The sequence below is a fragment of the Passer domesticus genome, chromosome Z, assembly GCF_036417665.1.
Source record: "Passer domesticus isolate bPasDom1 chromosome Z, bPasDom1.hap1, whole genome shotgun sequence".
Classification (NCBI taxonomy): Eukaryota; Metazoa; Chordata; class Aves; order Passeriformes; family Passeridae; genus Passer; species Passer domesticus.
This window is the reverse complement of record NC_087512.1, coordinates 23,499,898-23,520,416: the sequence shown is the minus strand read 5'-3', so window position 1 is coordinate 23,520,416 and position 20,519 is coordinate 23,499,898. Positions and strand designations below refer to the sequence as shown.

Below are 20,519 nucleotides of genomic sequence, written 5' to 3'. Positions count from 1 at the left end.
CAGTAAACCAGATAATCTTTTTTTCTCAATAATGATTTTATTGTAAAAAGAAGGGTTAATAAAACTTCTCTGTCCATAAGGAAATAATAAGTTCACATTTTACATAGGAAAATATTAAAAAATAACCATCCAGCGATGATTACAGTGTTTTATCAATGGCTGGGACTCAGGGCATTTTCACTCATTTTCATTCATCATCCACAGCAATCAAAAAATCAGTTTTTTTGGTAATCCTGAAAAATGTAAATCACACTGTTAGCAAAGTAGAGAGGTCCAGCCCCCTCCTCAAGGCCCCCTCCTGCTCTTAACTGTAGAATGCTGTTGATGACAGTGGCAGTACATGATGACATTTTCTAACAAATCTATGAGAGAGTGCTAGAATCAAAGTTCACCTGAATCAGTATATTCCAAAAGTCATAAATTCTGTAATTAAGTTTTAATTGCATTTAGGATACATGTAAATATTTGTCTTTGTTCATATAAAAACCTAACTGTTGATATGAAAAGCTAATCAACTAATTCTACTTTGAAACCCAAGAAAAGCAAGCTGTTCTAAGGCTTAAACCTGTCCCATCACACACACACACACTCTAAAGGGTTTTTCTTTCGTGTCGTCAAATCTAGGAAAAATTCTTAATCTTAAATATGATTAGAATATTTTTGGCTTTTTTCCAAACCAATAGTTTTGATATCAGAATCCTTATGCTTAATTAACACAGGAAAAACTTTAGCGCACCATTCTTTATCGTCCCTGTTTTGTGTAGCCACAGCTCTGTAGGAATGCATATTAACAGGACTAGCAATTGGCATTCTGGGGAAGCAGTGCTGCTTTTGGTTAAGTGACAGAGAGAAGATGGGCAGTTATGTCACCATAGAATCCATGTCTGCAAAAACCTTACTGATCAAAAGTAAGTGGTAGCAGTAGATTCAACGCATGTATGTTTCATACTTTTCACAGGCAGCCATCCATCTGGTGGTAGTCTTCCCCTGAGAACAGAGGCTGTTCTCTGAGAATTACTCAGATTTGGTGAACATACCTCACAGGCTACAGGGGTTTGTTCTTGTGGAAAATCAGCATATACAGCAATGGCATGAATCTTTATCCCAGCAGTCAGCTCCTGGTGCCAGTATTTTTGCCAGGATACCTATCAGCAAGCACTCAGTTTATTCTGTCAAGTTCTGGAGTGCTACCTCAGCAGGGCTAGCAGATAGAAATGTGCTCTGCAGGATGCAGGGCCATTCTAGGAATTTCAGGGAATACAACTTATTTTTCTTAGAAGTTACATTCACACATTTCCACCCACTACAGCAATGTTGCCCTTCAAATTTTTATTTAAACCAAGACTAGAGGATTATTCTTCCAAATCACTATTCAGATTTTAAATTTAGATGGCAATGCCATGTAAGAAGAGCAAATGAAATCCAGGGCAGCAGATCTGCTAGCTCTACCATTGTCTCTCTCCTTTAACATTTGCTGGCACTAGAGGAACTACCTTTGGATAGAAACCTTCTAGATCTGTCTGCCCAGCTAAGGCAGTAACAGAACCTTATGGAAAATCCACATTAGAAAACACATCATGTCTCCATTTCCAGCTGGTAGAAATTATATTGTTTTTATACCAATACTCAAAGGTCCCAAAAAGTAATGATAACTTTCTTACTGCCTCATTTCTATCCAATCTCAAAACTCCCAGCCTTTACACAGAAGCAAGGAAAGATGTCAAAGCAACTATTGTTCTAACTTGATACAACTCTGGAAACTCTGCTCTTTGTCAAATGCACAAATTCAAATCATTAAGTCACAGAACTCAAGAAAGTATTTCTCTCTTTTACCCACCCTTTAGTTAACAGATGTATTTTAGGGTGTATACCCCCAAACACATCACAAACCCTCACATGATCTTTGGAAGAGGAGCTAAAATGCTTAAATTAATTGTCTGTGCTATTGTAACTTGACAAGTTCCCACAAGCCAGGAGACCCATGGTACTGGGGTCAGGAAACAGTGTGCAACTGATCCTTCTTTTTTTTGAGACTGAAAACTTAAAGTAGTGAACCAAATGTATTTTACTTCAAATTTGATGAAGACTTAGAAACAACAATTCAAAGTGCCTAAAAAGCAAGGTGAACCATGGGGAGATCTCTCTTTGAACTCAAGAGGAAATACTTTTATCGAAGTAGCTACATTCAAAAAATATCACTCATATTAAAACTGAGTCTCATACTGGCAATAACAAAGAGCTGATGGTAACCTGACAGCTGCTATCTAGCATATTCCAGATGTTAAGAAGACCAACTCCAAGTTTAAAAATAGTATTTGCCTCCCTAATAGAAGGCCTGAGTAATTTAGTGTCAGATACAGGTCATGAGTACTAAGCACTTGTGCTGTCACAAAGGTATGAAATACATGCTGTCTGAAGAAGACTGGAGGTGGGTCACAGAATTGTGCTTAATGTTCTTGACCCAGAGGGGTCTTACAAGTTAACTTCTGTACCTTAAGACAGAGTAAGTAAAAAATCTCTCCTCTGAATTTGATCTACCCTCTCCAGCCTGTCATTTCACAGCATATCACGTTACGTTTCAGACTCTCTCTCTCTTTTCTTAAGTGGAGTGAAGTTAAATTACTTCCACCTAAGATGTTTCAGAAAAAAAAAAGGTTCATCATAATAGCCTACAATTTACTGGAGAGTACCACTCTCCATTACAGAATTAATGGAATAGGGTTATTTTTTTCTAATAGACTCTTAAGCATCATTGAAGAGCTTTTTTGTGCTAATTCTGTTACAATACAGGGCTAAGTAATTCTGACCCCAAACCATATATCATTAAAAGGCTTCAGCCAATGCTCAAGAGAATTATTTCATTTTGAGAGTTTTTATTCTAAAACACTGGAAGCATCCCATTCTATCTGAGCATGTAACTCATATTTAAAAGTGGTGACATAATACAAAGTTACCTTGATCTATTCCTTCTGTTCTTTTCCTTTTTAAATTTAAAAGTGCATTTTGTTGCTCCTTTGCAGCTTCGGCAGGACAGTTGGGTCTTGGCAGCTGGTTTCCTGGAGTGGGTCCTGGTCGGTTACTGAAATACTTCTGTTTCAATGCCTAAATGATAATCGAAGAAAAAGAAACAAATAATTAGTATGAAGTGTAATTTATAAAGAAGTTATAGTGAAACCAAGCACTTTTAACTGGGACTTAAAAACTATTTTAACACCTTTATACTACAGAGTGGCCTTGGGGCAAATAAAGATTGTGTTCACAATTACTATCCACTCTACATGGATCTGTAAAGCAAGGGATAATTGTACACTCCTATTTGTAACCAGCACTCAGACATCCTGACAAAACTAGATTATTTTGTAAGAAGCCTTGTATAAATGGCTTCTAGCTCTGAAGAGATTACATTCTGAATAGACAGATTAGATAAGATGAGGATAAAAAAGAAAGTAGGAATAAAGAAAAAAATAAAGGAATATTTCTGAAGTCTTGATCAGGTTCATGATCTAGACACCAGCTGTTTAGTTAGTTTTTAAGATGGGTTTTCCCCCCATATTTCTTTAACTGTGCTGTTTCTACCCTGTAAACTGTGAGAAAAGCATCACTCATATTAGAGCAGAAGACAAACATTAGTCAGCAAGATTGGTTTCATGTAGTAGAATTATATACCTTAATTTAAATTTTTGGAACCATGAAGCATAGTTAACAAAAAGTGACTGTTTCTTAAGTAATCATTTGTTGTGCCAGTTACATGATATTCAATGTCAGCTATAAGGCAAACCAATACAGTAAGCACAAGTTGTTTTCTCTCAAACTGTGGTATTGCCAATAAAAAGTTTAGACTAGAAAAGTAATATATATTCAAGTCGCTATCCTATACTATGACCTAAAAAATTACTTCATACATATCAACTACCACAGAGACGCCTCAAGCATAGCAGAACTAATTATCTGGAAACTTGCAGTGAATGTTCTTAAAGATGGTGGCCAAAACAGCCTGAATGTGCTCTGAAAAGTCTTCTAGTAAAAAGACTCATAACACATGAACTGATCTCCTGAATTCAAATCTAACCAGCAATGAGGGAGTCCTGGCCCAAAGAGGACAGAGTTTTCTTGCATGCTTCCCTATCAGTGTAAAGTGACAGAAATACACTTTTAACTGCCAGCTGGTGTATCCTCCTAATCACAGAAATCAGAATTGCAAACTAGAACATTCTGCAAGATTTTTCTTACATGTCCTCCATTTCCACCCATCACGGAGTAGTAAAGTTGAAAGTATCATGGAACAGGAGAATTAGATAAGAATGACTGTTTAATCACCACAGAATTTTATGTTTAAGAAGTTCCATAAAAGTTTAAAAGACATTGAAGAAGAGACAGGATGAAGCAAGGAGAAAAACTTTCCAAACCCAGGGAATAAGATAAGCTATGTTAAGACTTAACCTTCAAATTTTAGGTGACTGAATTCAGCATGTCAAATATGACTGTCAGAAGGTCATAGCTCATACACATTTCAGTTCACTACTTTGACACTGCACTGGGAATGGAGATGATCTCTTAGTACTATCCATGCCTTTCACAGTTCTCTCTATAAAACACTGGGATTATTTTTCTAGTAATTCATGTGATGTTTCATTTCAAACATGGTAACTGGCTTCAAAACATGTTTATATGATATTAATAGTGGTTTAATGAACATTAGGAGATAACCCAAGTATACTATACCTGAGTTGCTGTTACTCTAGTGGAAGGATTAAATGTGAATAAGCCTTGAAGAAGGTTGAGCAGATCATCACCAGCTGCACTGAAGATATGCTGAAGTGGCATTCCAGGGAATGGCTTAAATGTGACATAATCTGGAAGACTTGTCATCCCCTACAAAGACCAAAAATGGAATATATGTTTTTCCCCTAGAAAGAGTTCAGCTTTTCACAGAAAGCAAACTGCATACGGCTGTTTCATCAGAAGCAAAAAACTTTCGTCTTTCAAAACACGTTGCTACTACTTGGTCACTGAAATTAAATAACTATAGGAATAGAAGGTCATAAAAGCTTTTTTTTAATAACTGTTACAGTGTGAAACAACTTTTCAAATGATCTGTCCTTCCCTTGCTTTAGTTGTGACCAGTCCAAAAGGAAAAACTGCTAAAGGAAGCATGAAATAATTTTAAATTGGGTAACACAAATGAAATAAAACCTCCTTTAGTGAAGTGACATGGCAAGAGGGAAAATATTTTCACAAGAGTCAGTCTTCACTTTCTCTATATTAATAAATGTTATCTGAACATCATGTGCATTTTGATTTTAAATGCACAACTGCAATTTCATATGGGCAATGAGAGGAAGGAACGAAAATATGCACCAAGCAGAAAAACAAAAAATTATTTGCATACTTTTTTGTCCTCTAGGTATGAAATCAACCCCACTGTGTTCACATTCCAGTATAAAAATTACACAGAAAATTACACAAACATAATGATTTTGTAGTGTTTTAAGTATTTAAAGCCTTAGTTGTCACACTTCAAGTTTGTATTAATATTTTACTTTACGTGGACATAGTAAAAAATGTGTTCAACCAGATATAATCTTGACAGTAAAGGTTGCAATTATTAAAATGTAAATGTTTGGAATGAACTTGAGGATGTGTCTTCTTTGTTATGTTAACTAATCTCCTATTCTCTCTTTTCCCCACTTCATCTTAAATTTTCCTCTCCAAAGGAAGCAGAAATGTCATTGCAAAAAACTTCATGCATTCCATTCAGACCCCTCAAGAAATATCAGAATTGCGGGGGCCTAGCAGTGCCTCACACAGCAGTTCTCCATTTGGCTACAGCTCCATTTCATGATCACATACCATAGCATTCCAGCACCATTTACAATAAGGAAAAGCTCTATGGAGAGGGAGCAGAGGTGAACAAGTCCAGTGAGTCCTTCCACAACTCAACAACAAAATCCTGATCAAGGAATTCTGGACTCCCTGTGCATGGGAGCTGGTACAAGTAGCTCATCAGACATTATGTCCCACTTCCTGTCACTCTGTTTAATAACCATGGTTAGGTAGGTCATTGCGTGACCAGACAGTAAGTTTGGCCTGGTGTTACTTAATTTGCTGTCATCTCAGAGAAAATTGTACTACTAATTTTATTTGTTTTGGGGTCATTGTTGAGGCAAGTTGTTTATCCTTAAAGCTGTTGGTCTGTGTTTTTCACTATCATCAAACTATAATTTACCAGGGCCAACTTAGGCCCCTACAAATGGTTCCTACTTCTGAAAGTGATTAAAGCATTCCAGGTTAAAGCATGCTAATTAAATAAGCACCTCAAAAACATTAAGCAGCAGCAATAATCTCACACCAGTAGCCATGTGAAACGATGCACACAGAAAGGAAATCAATAAGTGTTGATACGGTTACTGTTGACCAGAGGTTTGCCAAGAGAAACAACAAATCTCAGCTACTTCATGAGATGAAGCAATTGTCTTCTGAAAAATCTGCTCAAGTATTCTGGAATAATCATTTCATTTCCAGAGCTAAAATAGAGAGTATCAAGTAAAACCAGTATCAGTTTGTTGAACAAAATTACTCACAGGCCATTGTTCTTCTGTTGGAGTGCCCAGTGTTTCAAATATCCTTGTCAGCTGGTCAAGATCAGAGTCTCCAGGCAAAAAAGGAACCTGGAAGAAGGACATGGCATTTGATTGAATTACCTTCTGAACTTCAATTTTAGAAAGAAACTTTGAGTGATACCGTGTAAGTGCAAGGCAAAAGCCCTCTGTATACCATCTCCCCACAAAGAGGTTCACTGAATATTTGAGGCAATCTATTTATGCTCAAATAGATTCTGAATGTTTCCTGAACCCAGGCTTAGTATCATTGACTTGACAGCAGACAGCTTAAACATAAGATTATGTTTAATCACAACCACATTAATGTAAAATGTACTAAATACAGAAAAGATTTTATATCTCAGTTGTCAGCCTAAAGTCAGTTGGTCATGGTGATCTTTTTACCACCTGTTCATGGAGGTAGCTTTTATAGATATTTAAAGTGAATCATAACTGGATTACACAAGTTAGCCTTATGAAACTAAATGAAAACATGAGGGAGAGTAGAGACCCATTGGGATAGAAAACTGTCTGATCAGTGTCACATGTCATTTAAATAAAGCAAAAGACTGAAAAGGAGATATCTGCCCAGTCCAACTTCTAGCTATCAGGTACACAATGTAAGGAAAAAGAAAGTTGGTAACAAAAGCAAATCTATAAAGAATTAGAGGCAGTGTTTATTTAATTAGGACAGAAAAACCATAATGGATATCCCTAGTAGACAGTATACCAAATTGTGGCATGATGAAAGCCCCTTGAATATAAACTGCTTTCATAAAAAGCTCCCAGAAGTTGCACTGCCTGAAAATTGACACATACATTTCAAAATATCACAGTGATAAAAACTGAACCATAACACATTTTGTGACAAACCAAAGAATCAACTGAATTCAAGAATTATTGGCTTACTAACTTGACTTAAATGTAATCAGTTTTAGCAAGTCTAATGCATATTTATGTATCCATCACCAGTGCTGCTTAAAGAGCCACTGTACATTTCCATATCTGACCTGGCAATCAAATTGAACCAGCACACCTATTTGGTGTGACCAATCAAAGCAAAAGGTTTCTTTCAAGGTGTTTTCACACAGAAGTCTGGTTATGATATGGCCACAAAACCATTCAAAGGTGCAGAAACCAAGCAGAAGCCACTTAGTCATGGAAGATAAATTGTACTGCAGGCTACTTCATGTCTTCAGCAGTGTCTGTACCCCAGCCCTCCACTGCTCCCCTCACAATTTAATGTCTTCTCCAAAGAGCTGTATAATAAACATTCCACTTCAGTGAAAAATACTCAAGGACCATTACATTTGTGTACCATACTGAGGAGTGCCATAGGATGATCCTGATGTTAACCTTCAGCTTCACTCCAGTATTGTCAACTAACCACAGTTCAGAAAAACATTAGTCTTCCATTCATTTTCAATAAAACCACAATTAAGGTACTGGTGATTATAACTGAGGAACAGCGTATAAGGGACAGCACATGCACCTAAAAATGATGTTACATTTCTAGAACAGCAGTGAACGAAAATAGGTGTCTACAGACTGCAAGCAACCTACTTGACCTCTCCCAAGGCAAGACTGTGACAGTTTGTTGCAACATTTTAACCCAGATGTTTAAAGACTACCAGGGCTTTTGATGTTTACCAAGCTTCAGTCTATTCCAAAAATACACTTTCATTACAGTTAATAAGATTTTCTATAGTTTGTTCTGGCCTTTGTTCACCTGCTTTTAGCAGGAAAGGAAAAAACTCCATAAAAAGGTGACGTGAACAAAAGGGTTACATTTGAATACTTACTCTGAGGAGCAATTCGGCTAAAATACAACCAACAGCCCACATATCAACACCAACACCATACATTCTAGCCCCAAACAATAGTTCTGGGGCTCGGTACCACCTGAAAAGAAAACACATTTTGGAAGAACAACCTGGCTTTGCTCATGTCAAATGCTACATATTGTAGCAATGCAAAACCTAAAAAAAGGATGTTACTTCTACCTATATACTTTTCAGACATTGAAGAGCTATATTCTGCAAAGTGTTTTGTTTGAGAAAGAATGAACAAATTTGTGCACACCTCACCATACGGTCATGTACAACCAAAGATTAATTGCAGTTTCAACTGACCTGATTACAAGTATTAAATGGCAGACATGCAAGGAAGTAAGTTGTTAACATGCAGGTAAACTGAAATTTTCTTAAAATTTTATGTTGAATGAATCACAGCAAGACAGAATTCCTCCCATCTCCTAAAAATTTCCATATCAACAGACCTAAGTATAGAGACTACTTTTATGTAAAATGAGCCTTGTTGTTTTGAAAAAACTACTCACACTGCCTAAGAACAATCAAGTTAATGAAATGACACTGCATTTGACACTGTAGAATTTCTGTCTTTTGAATAAAAGTATTAAACCAGCTTTGCCTGAATAGTTTTAGCATCCCAGCAGTCAAAAAGCAAAACTTTGTATATTTTGCAGCCCCACTTTTTATAGCATACCTTAAATAAGCATGCCATAAAAACCATTTGTAAATATTTAAATTGGTTCAAGTGTTTGTCTCAAAATAGGTAATGTGAATAGCTCCAAAAAAAGCTTCTAGGTTCTTGTGATTAGCAGAAAGTAGCAGCTGTCTTGTGCCAAAATCCAGGCTTCTAAGCAGATACATACTATTTCCAGACATTTCAAAAGAGTATAATTTTTACAGATATGAGAACCACCCCCACGGATGCATACTCAATCACTTCTTATGGAGACTTTGTTAAACAATGCTTCCTTGGGGTTTTTTAGGCAGCTCTTGCCACATCACATGAGCACATGCCACTCTGAATATGTTGATTTGACATGACACATTTCAAGAAACACCTACGAAGCAACTAAACAATCTCTGTGTAAGAAACAAAATACAACATCTTACCTTGTTACTACCTGGTGTGTATAAACTCTGTTTGGGCTTCCAAAAGATTTTGCCAAGCCAAAGTCAGCCAATTTTAAAACTCCATTTTCATCTAGCAACAAGTTATTTGGTTTAAGATCCTGTCAGTATAGAAAACAAATAAGATTTGCCAGTTTTGATAAAAACAGACATATAATGAATTTCCTGGCAGACACGTCAATAACAGTGTTGTAAAATGAAAGATTTGATTCTATCTTAGAACCTACACTGTGAGTGAAAAAATTTAAACTCCCCAGAAAATAAGTATCTCGTCATATATGAAAACCATAGTGAGCCAGATCCATTTGAATATTAACACATTTAACTTGCAGAGTTTAAAAAAGCCTCTTGATAGGTTTTACATTTTCTGCAAGTACCGCGGTTATGTTATCTGCATAGCTGCCAACTGAATAATAAAAAGACCTGGCCAATGCTTCCAATAACAGCAGAAATCACAGAAGTCACACAGTTCAATACAGTATATTGTGGGTTGACCTCAGGCCAACAGAGGTCAACCCACAAGTATCCAACAGTAACCAACCTGAAAGTACGCACACAGCCATTTGCTCTTTCTATTCTCATCCCACCCACCACCTTCAGCAGCATAGGGGAGAGAAGATGAAAACTCTAGGAGCAGTACAAAGGCAGTTTAACAGGAAAGAACTAAATATCAAAGCAAACAAGCAAGGCCATGGAAATCCTTCACCACCCCCAAAAAGAAGAGTGATACACAGTCTCCAAACAGCAGTGAGCTTGGAAACGAAAATTCCCCATTTTTCCTCTACCCCAGTTTTTACCACTGACATGCCATGCAGTATCCCTATGGACAACGTGGGTCAGCTGCCTCAGCTGTCTCTCCTCCTTTGCCCCAAGCCTACTTATCAGGGCAAAGGCAGAGTGAGAAAAAGAGAAAGCCTTGACACTTCCTGATAGAAAGGAGAAAGCTTCAAAAGTTCAGCTTCTGTGAAAAAAGTCCAATCCATCCCAGGCAGAACCAGTTCACAGTGATAACTGAAGTCACATCTAAGTGGAGAACCTTTTATATAAGAATCAAAGTCATAACCACATCAGTAAATCTTAACATTTCTGGTACTGCTATTATCTCTCCAAAACAGCAAATATGAATGCTTATGGAATGAGACTGTCTGAATTCCAAAACTACCCTCATTAGGCTTTAGACTCTAAATCCATCCAATGTGGTTTTTGTTGCAGGATGAAGGCTGTCAATTTAGCACATGCTTACCCTGTGTAGAATCCAATGCTGATGTAAATATTCTAATCCTTGAAGTGTCATCAGCATATATGCCTTGATGTGAGACTGTGTCAGCACAATACTTGTATCCTTTATAATAACCTGCAAAGTGTTGAAGTCAAGGTAAAGCTCAGCATACAAGACAATCTTATCTCCATTCTTTCAGCTCAAAAGTTATTTCTGCCTTTAAGACAGGCTTCAAATTGGCAGTCATATATTCTCTACCATTACACCCTTTTCCCATAAAAATGGGTCAGCTCTGGAAATCAGAAATTGAAATGGGGAGTCCAGATAGCTTATGTGAACTTTGCATAACCCAACAATGAAAAAATGTGTGGGAAACAAAAGTTTAGCATTTAATCTCAGTTCCACTTTGATACCCAAACTTCCAGGACGAAGATGTACACATACAAATGATAAATGTGACAGTAAACTAGAAATTATGTTTCCACTTATTCCTTCTTTCTCATTGCCACCTAAGTAAGTAATCTTTGTAAATATAATGGTTTCCTCCTCTATTTCCAAAAAAACTAGAGGTTATGGCCACTTGACTATATTTTAAGAAATCTACTTCAGTTTTCTACATTCTTTGATTTTTAACATTAAAATTCTATGCAAAGACTCCAAAGCTTGTTTGTTAATACTACTGTACTGCTCAGTAATAGCCTTCCATAAGCTGAGTTACAGAAGAGTTAAGACTGCAGAAATTTCCATGTATGCAGCATCTGCTTAATCACAACAGGCAGCAGTCTCAGTGGCAGCCTGAGTGATACCACAATACAATTTGAAGACTGCACACCACAGCATCATGCAGTTCAAGAATATTTAATTCTTCTTTGTACACCAATCTTCTTAATCTCTAAATTTTGCGTAACTACTATGTAAACAGAACGAATCCTCTAAAAGTCAACTCATTAATAACCTCTATTAGCAAAAATCTGATCTAACCTTTTCAAGTCTTGCATTCACCTAAATTTCAGCAAACCTGTCTCTGGAAGGTACTGATTTGCAATTACCTAGCACTGCTATATTTGAAAACATGTTTAAAATTAATGTGATTTTACTACCACCTCGTCTCTTACTATATTTTAATGCCACACTTATGTGAACATGTTTGGTATTATGCTTATCGATTACATTCCAGAAGCAGTGATCTGTGCCAGAGGTTCTACACTCTGACTGGAGTCAGAAAACTAACATAGTAAACACAATCATGCTGACAAGTATTTAGAAGTAAAGGAATTAATCAAATAAGAATTCATAAAAACTGAAATTACTCAAGCTACTTTTAAGACATGATTTTCATCAACTGACATAATAATAGTCTCCTTTCTAATACGGGCAAATATAAGCCTGTTAAAGCAGCACTTTCATAAACCATCTTAAGATATTGAGATAAAGAAAGTCTTTAAAAATCTTACCTCTAAATCTGTTTCCATAAAATCAAACACCAGACTAATATTAGACTTGTGTCCAAATGCATCAATAAGCTGCAAAACAAAATACATTATGATTAAGCATGCTCCAGTTTTCTGAAATTCAACACCACTGTTGTCTGCACATGGATTTTCAGCTTATTGAGAATTCATTTAAGTTCCTTGACTTGTAACAAAAATTCTTACTCAGTTTAGCTTCTTAACTCAAGTTTCCAAACCAGAAAAAAATCCATTAAAGATGGAAATAACATTTCACACGATTGCCCCTCCTTCCTGGAGACAGGAAAAAAAGAGCAAGAATTAACTTTGTCATGTTAACTAGAACAGATAATGTAATGCACACCTCGTCTTCCAAACTTCCTGTTCTAAATACTCTTTATTGAGACAAGACTGAGTTTGTCCATGGATTCAGCTCTGTGTATCTGCTTCCTAGAAGCATACAGTATTTAGAAATTTTAAGTGTTAGGCTTATTAGCTTCAGGCATTTTTAGATGTGTATTCATTTTTGTAGCTAGCTTTCCAAGGTAAATAAAACTCTTTTGAGGACATCCAAATGGCCCTTTCTTAGGATGAAGCTGTGTAATGACACAATCAATTTCTAATTTGAGACAGCACAAGCGTGATGTTGAACAAAAACAAGAGATCATCTAGCCTGGCGTTCTTCCTTCAAAATGAGGAAGGTATGTGTGCAGCTGGTGCAGCTCATTCCTCAGTCTCAGTGCGATGACCACACAAACTGGCAAATTGCATGGTATTTCTTTGAATAGTTCATAACAGCAATGACTATGGCCCTTAAATTCCCAAAACCCACAAAAGTTTTGTAAGGACTACTAAGAGGAGCACAACACTGTCTCTTATTTTTAGAGCCTACTTATGGAGCTCCCGATCATAAATTTGTCTAACTCTTCTTTGAACTGTTGATGCAATTTGCTTCTACATGCCCATGGCAACACATCCTACAAATTCATTGCACACTGAGTGAAGCAGTACAGTCTCCACTCCTGCTGCCAATAGGTTTTAAATATATCTCTTATTTTTAGGACAATGGTGTTTGGAAACATCATTCCTGCACAGACACCACCTATCACCTTGGTTTTGTAGACCACCCCATTACCAACTTTCCCCTCTCCAAAGCGACGAATTCCTCATTTTTTCATCAAGAAGATGCTCCATCCCTTTGCCATTTTAGTTGTCACTTCCTGCATATTCTCTAACCTTGATAGGTAAAGCAACCACTTTGAAAGTAGGGTCACAATCAGAAGAGAACCTTATTTCCACTTTGAAAAGTATATGGAAAATTCGTATTTCATCATATTGACACTTTCTAACTATCACTATGATCTACCTTTATTTAAAATGTCTTTAGCTCCAGCTGGGTATCTGTAGGTGTAAGTCTACCAAAATCCAACTGAAACTAAAAAAAATACCTGTTTTACACCTTCCAAAAAAGATTTTAAACATCATATATTTGTGCTAAAATAAGCCTGCTATTTCATACATGACTAATAAGCCACATGACTTCCCCTTTACCACTGCTTTAAAAAGCCTGTTTTTTGACTGTCACAGTTCCATATGAAGCAATCAATCAGGTAAATTCAGCACTGTCTTAATTAGCAATTCTACCGAGATGCAAAATCAAGTGATCTACATTTTCAAAATTCTTCCAACATTAGCAAGTATATAGGCCCAGGCAAAAAACTAAAAGGACTTAAAAAAACCCCAAAAAACCTTTGCCTTTGTTATTAAAATAGGCACAAATAATTGTTGCCACAATAATTGTTGAATTACTGAAAGTATTTGAAGATTGATTCTAGAACTAGCATTTATTCTACTTACACCAATAATATTTGGATGGCTTAGCTCCTGTAACAGTTTTATCTCCCTGAGGGCAGTCCTGTTGATTCCTACATTGATGGAAAGAAGGAAAGAAAATTAAAGAACAAAATAAAAACTTTGGATTAAGCTCCAAACAAAACCGTTGTTCTACTACTCACAGACTATTTACTACTACAAATCACATTCTTAACACTCATTAATTTGTTAAATAATGAGGACATTGCCATAACTAGCCAAATTGCCGCAAAATAAAAGTGGACATACACTTTCTTCCACAGCAAGTCCATTTCACACCATAGTAATCAGGCTTAGATTATGAAACAACACATCTGCATTTTGGCAAAAAGGGAAAATTATAGGGGAAAAAAAATCACCTTTTTCAGGGTATTAGAAAGCTTGCTTTAATTTTAAAGAAAAACTTCATTTTGCAATCAGTCCCTCAACATATCTCACTTCCAGAGGGAGGCATACTGTCAAAACTCATTAATAAATCTCTTTTCTTTTTGACATACTGTTATCTAATAATGCAAGGCACATGTTTTTCTACATTCCAGCTGTAGCACATATAAGGCATAACAGAGTAAGTGACCAAAACCTGGTTACTCTTGCTTAAATCTTCTCATAAGCAGATTTTATAGAGGAAAAATGAGGGGCCAGCAGGGAGCATGGTGCCCCTTCAGCAGTCACAATGATGGCACTGTATCCAACCATGGTTCCACCAGGGTACCAATTCCTCCTTCAAAAATACTGGTATGTGTGGCTTGTATGAAAACTGGCAAGCAAATACTCCTATGGTGTATCATGCAGGAAGCTGCAGCTGCACACGAGCTGAAAAACAGTGTTCTCCTATAACTGGGCATATGATTCAATGCTAAGACTAGCAAAGTTTTGGGCCAAGCTACACGGATTACTTTACATTCCCGCTTTGCCTGTTTTAATCACCTGTTTTGGAATCAAATTAACAAAGACTGCTTTTGGGTAGGCACAGTCTTTGATTAAAAAAAAGCATGCCATGTTGTCAGATAACACAGGAAAAGTAGATATGATCATTATTTTTAATAACATCTTTCATCTCCAGCTAGACACTGCAGAGGCCAAAAGTAATGACTGTCCCTAAGGGCCATTAGGCCACTGAGGGTCAAGAGGATCACAACTCTCAGGCAGCCGGCTCAATTGTGAGGCTCTGGGATGAGTGATCAGTTTCTCTTTAAAAGAAAAGAACTGGAGACTTGGTAGCAAAGACTCTACACTGGAAAGCTGGTAACCTGATGAAGGAGTCTTGAAGGAAAGCAGCCTGCACACAAATAAAATTCTGCTGCACCACACAGGCGATAAGACCAAAATTACTTGGTTTCAATTTGCCATATTCACACCTAGAGGCACAGGGCTGGTCAGAGCACATGCTCCATAGTGCTGAACAGAAAAAAAAGGGACACAGAGGCAAGAGTTTTGATCTTGTTTTTATCCACCTTTGCCTCTGCACACATCACAAATACAGAACAAAAGAAACATCTGAAAAGACACAAGTGTTCTCACTCATCTTAAATACTTAAGGCATAGAGATGAATTGATAAAAAAGGTATTCTAAACTCAGTGCTGTTGTTATTATTATAACTATTATTCTATGCTATATTCATGTTTGACTTCCATTAAAATTGAGAAGTTATATACTCATATTTAAACATATACCATGCATGCAGGTACCTCGGCTGCTTTTGGCTGTCCCTGAAGTTTGTGAAGCAAACCTCTACTAAGCCTTACAGGAGGCACAGAGCTCAATTTTTCTCAGCCAACGGTATGGGAAATTAATGTATCAATTCACATAAACAAAGCAAACAAAGCACAGCTTCCACAGTACGAATTTGTTTTAAAACTCACCATCTTTAGCTTCTGATCTATGCCCCAGTTTAATCTGAAAATAAATATTTCACGTTAAGTAAGATTAAGATGGTGGGGAATACATTTTTTAGTATTGCTCCTCTAAGACAGAATTTATTTTAGAGTAATGAAGCACTTTACCAGCTGGGTTGGTTTTAACTGGGGTTTATTTCCCCCTTAAAAAATAACTTTCTTTACAGCATTAGTTTTTACAAAAAATAGCCATGAGGGCACTAAAAACAGACATAATGCAAACTGACAGTATAAACTGCTTTGTAGCCACAAAGCTTTATTACATCACTAATGAGCCTCATCTCCGGGGGAAATGAGAGCTAAGTAATTGGCAGTTATCTCAGAATGATTCTAGTAAAATTAGCATAGGCTGTAAACTTGGGCAGATTCTAGGTCCTTTTGTCTCAATTATCTAATGACCTGACATTTCAATGCTACCACTGATATGATAAAAGTTAAGAAAATAGTCAGATAAAACAAAGAATGCTCTTCACCACAGCCTCTACCACCAGCAACCATACAAGACAACTATTGAAATGCTAAAGGCATTGGTGCATTAAACAAGATGACTTGCTATGGACACAATTCAACTTGAGTCTTCAACCAAAGAAACCACGGTAACATGCATTTTTCATCCTTTACAAAGAACAGCTGAAGACCCATTTTAATACAAAAACTTCCTGCAATCGCTTCAGATAGTAACAAGTGAAACACTTTATGACAATGTAAATATTTTCATCATTTATATGCAAACAAGCACGCTGGAGATCCAAGATCACTTTTGTCATATTTTATCAAAAAATTATCATACTGGATAAGGAACGTTACTGGAAAACTCTCAAGTCTAGTAAGACCCTCTGACTACTATTCATTACTGTTTGTTCAAGCTGGCAGCAACACAGTAACAAACAAAAGACTGAGGGCACTCAAAGAGACTTGAGGGCCACAGGACAATTGATAGAAGGATGTGGAGCACAGACAGTGATTTCCTCAATCCTTCTGGTATCAAGAAATAATCAACAGGCAGATCCACCAGGCTGACATGTGGCTCTGAGGCTGGTGTCAAAAGAAAAACTTTGTGTTCTTTGACAGTGGAATGATAGCACCTGTTCTCCCAACACCTGATGGGTTGCACCTTTCTCAGAGTGGAAAAAGAGATCTGGCACAGGAGCCAGCACAGCTCATTGACAGAGCTTTAAATTGGCTTGGAAGGGAGGAAATACCTGGCTCACCAGTGATAATCAGCGGGATGGTGTGTCAAAACTTGAGGAAATGAACACTAATGGCCTACCTGGATCTGCTTCGTGAGGTGTTGGCTACAAAGTACAACACCTGAAATGTTTCTCTACCAATACACCCAGCATGAGGAACAAACAAGAGGAGCTCAAAGCTTCCATTCCCACGCAGAGATTTGATATCATTGACTTAAATGAAACCTGGTGGGATCAGTCCTGAGACTGGAGTGCCCTGTTGGGCAGATTCAGGCTCTTCAGGAGACGCACACAGGACAAGAGTCAAGGGGCGGCATCATACATGATGGAAGGGCTGGAATGTACAAAGCTTACAGCTGGCAATGGTGCAGTCGAGAGCCTCTGGGTAGGAAACAAGGGACAAATAATGTGGATGCAATTGTGGGAGTCTGCTACAGACCTCCCAGCCAGGACAATGATGCCAATGAATTCTTCTTTAAGGAACTAAGTGATGCTTCCAAATCAACTGCCCCTGTTCTTGTGGAGGACTTCAACTCGCCAGAAAGAACTGGAATCATCACACAACAGGTACAGCCTGCGACAGAAGATTCCTGAAAACGTCGACAACTTTGTGGAAAAGGTCCTAAGGGAGCCGATTCAAAAAGATGCCTTCTTGGAGCTGCTGCTTGTTAACACAGAGAATCTCATGAGTGAAATAGAAACTGAGGCCATCTTGGCCCAGCAATCACAAAGCCATTGAGTTTAAAAGCTCTCTCGACATCAGGAAAGTGCCAGCAAAACTTCAACCCTGGACACGAGGAGAGCAGACTTCAGGCTGCTCAGGGCACATCAGTGCTAGCTACTTTTTAAGCATCACCTCCTAAGGGCACAAGAGCAGGCAAATGCCACAAATCAAACAGATGAGGTAGAAGGACAACTTGGCTCAACAGGGATGTCCTCTTGAATATAAGGTAAAGAAGGAAGATGTATGCCCAATGGAAGCAGGGTCAGTTGACATGGAAAGAATATAGAGATGCTGCTTCCCACTTTTTATTAGAATGGAAATCAACATGAGATGATGGCCAACCTTAATGGGCAAAGCTGCAGGAAACAAGGCTTTGCTAATTCAATTATTCAGGAAACATTTGTCTAAAAATGACAGGACTTGAAGTAAGAGTGCAAAGCTGATTCAGGGGGTGTTTAGGTTGGATATTAGGACACGATTACTCATCCAGAGGGGCTGGCACTGGAGCAGGCTTCCCAGGGAAGTGGCCATGGCACCAAGTGCCATTGCCTCAGGCACATGGTGTGATTCCTCCATTGTCCTGCACAGGGATGAGAGTTGGACTCGATGATGTTGATGGGTCCCTTCCAACTTAGCATATTCTATGATTCTATAAATTTTAGGGAACTTAATAAAGGATAATATTCTGGAATGAAGAAAATTTTGCACCACAGCAGGAACAATTGAAAAAAAAAAATCAACTATCAAGGGACAGTAAAGTCTGCAGTTTAAAAATGTGTGCGTGTTGGTCTGTTTGTTGAATGAACCTAACAAATAACCAGAAATTCAAGTCCCAGACCATGCAACCCTTCAGAAACCCAGAAGCACAGCAAAGCCACTCCCTCCTCTGGGGTGGGTGGGCACTACAGACAGTTTAACCAGATCATTTAAACAAACTTCTCTAGAAATAAAAATGCCTATTATGCCATTTCCCATCAAGTTGGTTAAAAAAAAAAAATCGTTAGGAAAGTCAAGAGTAACCAGACACTTTGTCACACGATGAGAAGACATTCTGACACATACCTTCTTAATAGCCACGATTCGGTTGTTCGTTTTGTCCTTGGCTTTAAACACGGTGGCGAACTGGGGACAGAGAGAGATGCTGCCGTGAGCAGGGCCTGGCAGACCGCGCGAGGCCGCCGAGCCCTCCTCGGGCCCGGGGTGGGCACCGCCCGGCGCCCCCCGCGTCCCCCTCCCGCCGCGGGCGAGCGGCGACACGGGCCGGGCCCAGCTGGGCTGCCGGAGCCCCACGGCCGCGGGCGGCCCCCGCCGCCGTCGCCGCTCACCTGCCCCTCCCCGAGGAAGTCGAGCTTCTCGTAGCGCTTGGCGCGGGCCCGCGCATCCATGGCCGGCGGGACGTGCGGCGCGATGCGCGGCGGCAGGGAGCGGCGCGGGTGCCCGGGAGCGGCCGCGGCGCTGCTCGGGCTTTAACCCCGCGGCCCCGCCGCTTCCGGCCCGGGCCCTGCGCGCGCAGCGGCCCCGGCCAGGCGCAGGCGCCATTCCCTCACGGATCGGCCTCGCTCAGGCGCATCGCGGCTCTCTGCTGCGGCGGTCAGCAGCTCCTCCCAGAAGCTGCTTCTGTTTTGACCCTGATCTCACGTCTGACATTCAGGGAAATTTCTGTAATTTCTCATACGGGAGAAATTCCGACTTGAAAATTAATTTCCCTACATGCCCAAGCTTTGCTGTTATTTAATAAATTAGTCTGTAAGACTAACAAAGCTGTGTAACTATAAAGAATAGTTGTCATCTCTGAGAGCACTTCAGTGTCTTTTTCTTGCCTGCAAAATCATTCTCAATGACACATCCAGGTGAGTCAGTCTTAACCTCAATTCCTGGAAAAGTGGTGGCATGCCTCATACTGGAGGCCATCTCCACCTATGTGGGTGACAAGAAGGTGATCAGGAATACTAGCATGGCTTCACTAAAGGTAAATCTTGATTGACCAATCTGATTGCCTTCTACAAGGAAACAACTACCTGGATGGGTAAGGGGAGAGCAGTGCATATCGTCTACTTGATGTCAGTAGGGATTTCAACACTGTCTCCTAAAAACATCCTCATTCAGCCCACACCCCTGAGTGGACAGCGAGGTGGATCAAGAACTGGCTGAACAACAGATCCCAGAAGGTTACAAAGTGGCACAGGGTGTACTTGGAGGCCTGTCCCTAATGATGTCCCCAAAGGTTCAATGCTGTACTGCTTTAACTTATTCATCCATGGCTTGGATGAAGGGCCACATGATTCCTCAGCAAATTACACACATAGCTGAGCAGAGTGGCTGATACCCTGGAGTGCTGTGCAGCCCTTCAGAAGGACCTCAGCAGGTTGCAGAGATGGACAAAGAAGAGCCATCTGCAATTCAGCAAGGGCAAGTGCAGGGTCCTGCACTGGGGAGGAGCAGCCCCAGGCACCAGCCCAGCCTGGGGCTGGCCTGCTGGGGAGCAGCTCTGTGGAGAAGGACCTGGGGATCCTGGTGGACAGCAAGCTGTCCATCAGCCAGCAGCGTGTCCTGGTGGCCAAAAATGCCAATGGTATCCTGGGGGCATTGGGAAGAGCACTGCCAGCAGGTGGAGGGAGGTGATCCTGCCCCT

At 39.2% G+C, this 20,519-nt stretch overlaps 1 protein-coding gene across 2 annotated transcripts; it reads right to left on the bottom strand.

Annotated features, from left to right (window-relative positions):
• Positions 1 to 15: 15 nt before the first annotated feature.
• Positions 16 to 19,393, bottom strand: CDK7 (cyclin dependent kinase 7). 2 transcript variants are annotated; one of them, XM_064405452.1, is made up of 12 exons: positions 19,213 to 19,393; positions 18,950 to 19,009; positions 15,941 to 15,974; positions 14,063 to 14,130; positions 12,212 to 12,280; positions 10,782 to 10,892; positions 9,521 to 9,639; positions 8,402 to 8,501; positions 6,582 to 6,668; positions 4,723 to 4,872; positions 2,955 to 3,102; positions 16 to 233 (listed from the first exon to the last, which is right to left on the bottom strand). In XM_064405452.1, the coding sequence occupies exons 1-12, from the start codon at positions 19,270 to 19,272 to the stop codon at positions 208 to 210; spliced, it is 1,032 nt and encodes a 343-aa protein (XP_064261522.1). In that variant the 5' UTR covers positions 19,273 to 19,393; the 3' UTR covers positions 16 to 207. The 2 variants fall into 2 exon arrangements, with proteins under 2 accessions (XP_064261522.1, XP_064261523.1); XM_064405453.1 differs by lacking the exons at positions 15,941 to 15,974; positions 19,213 to 19,393.
• Between the last annotated feature and the right edge of the window lie 1,126 nt (positions 19,394 to 20,519).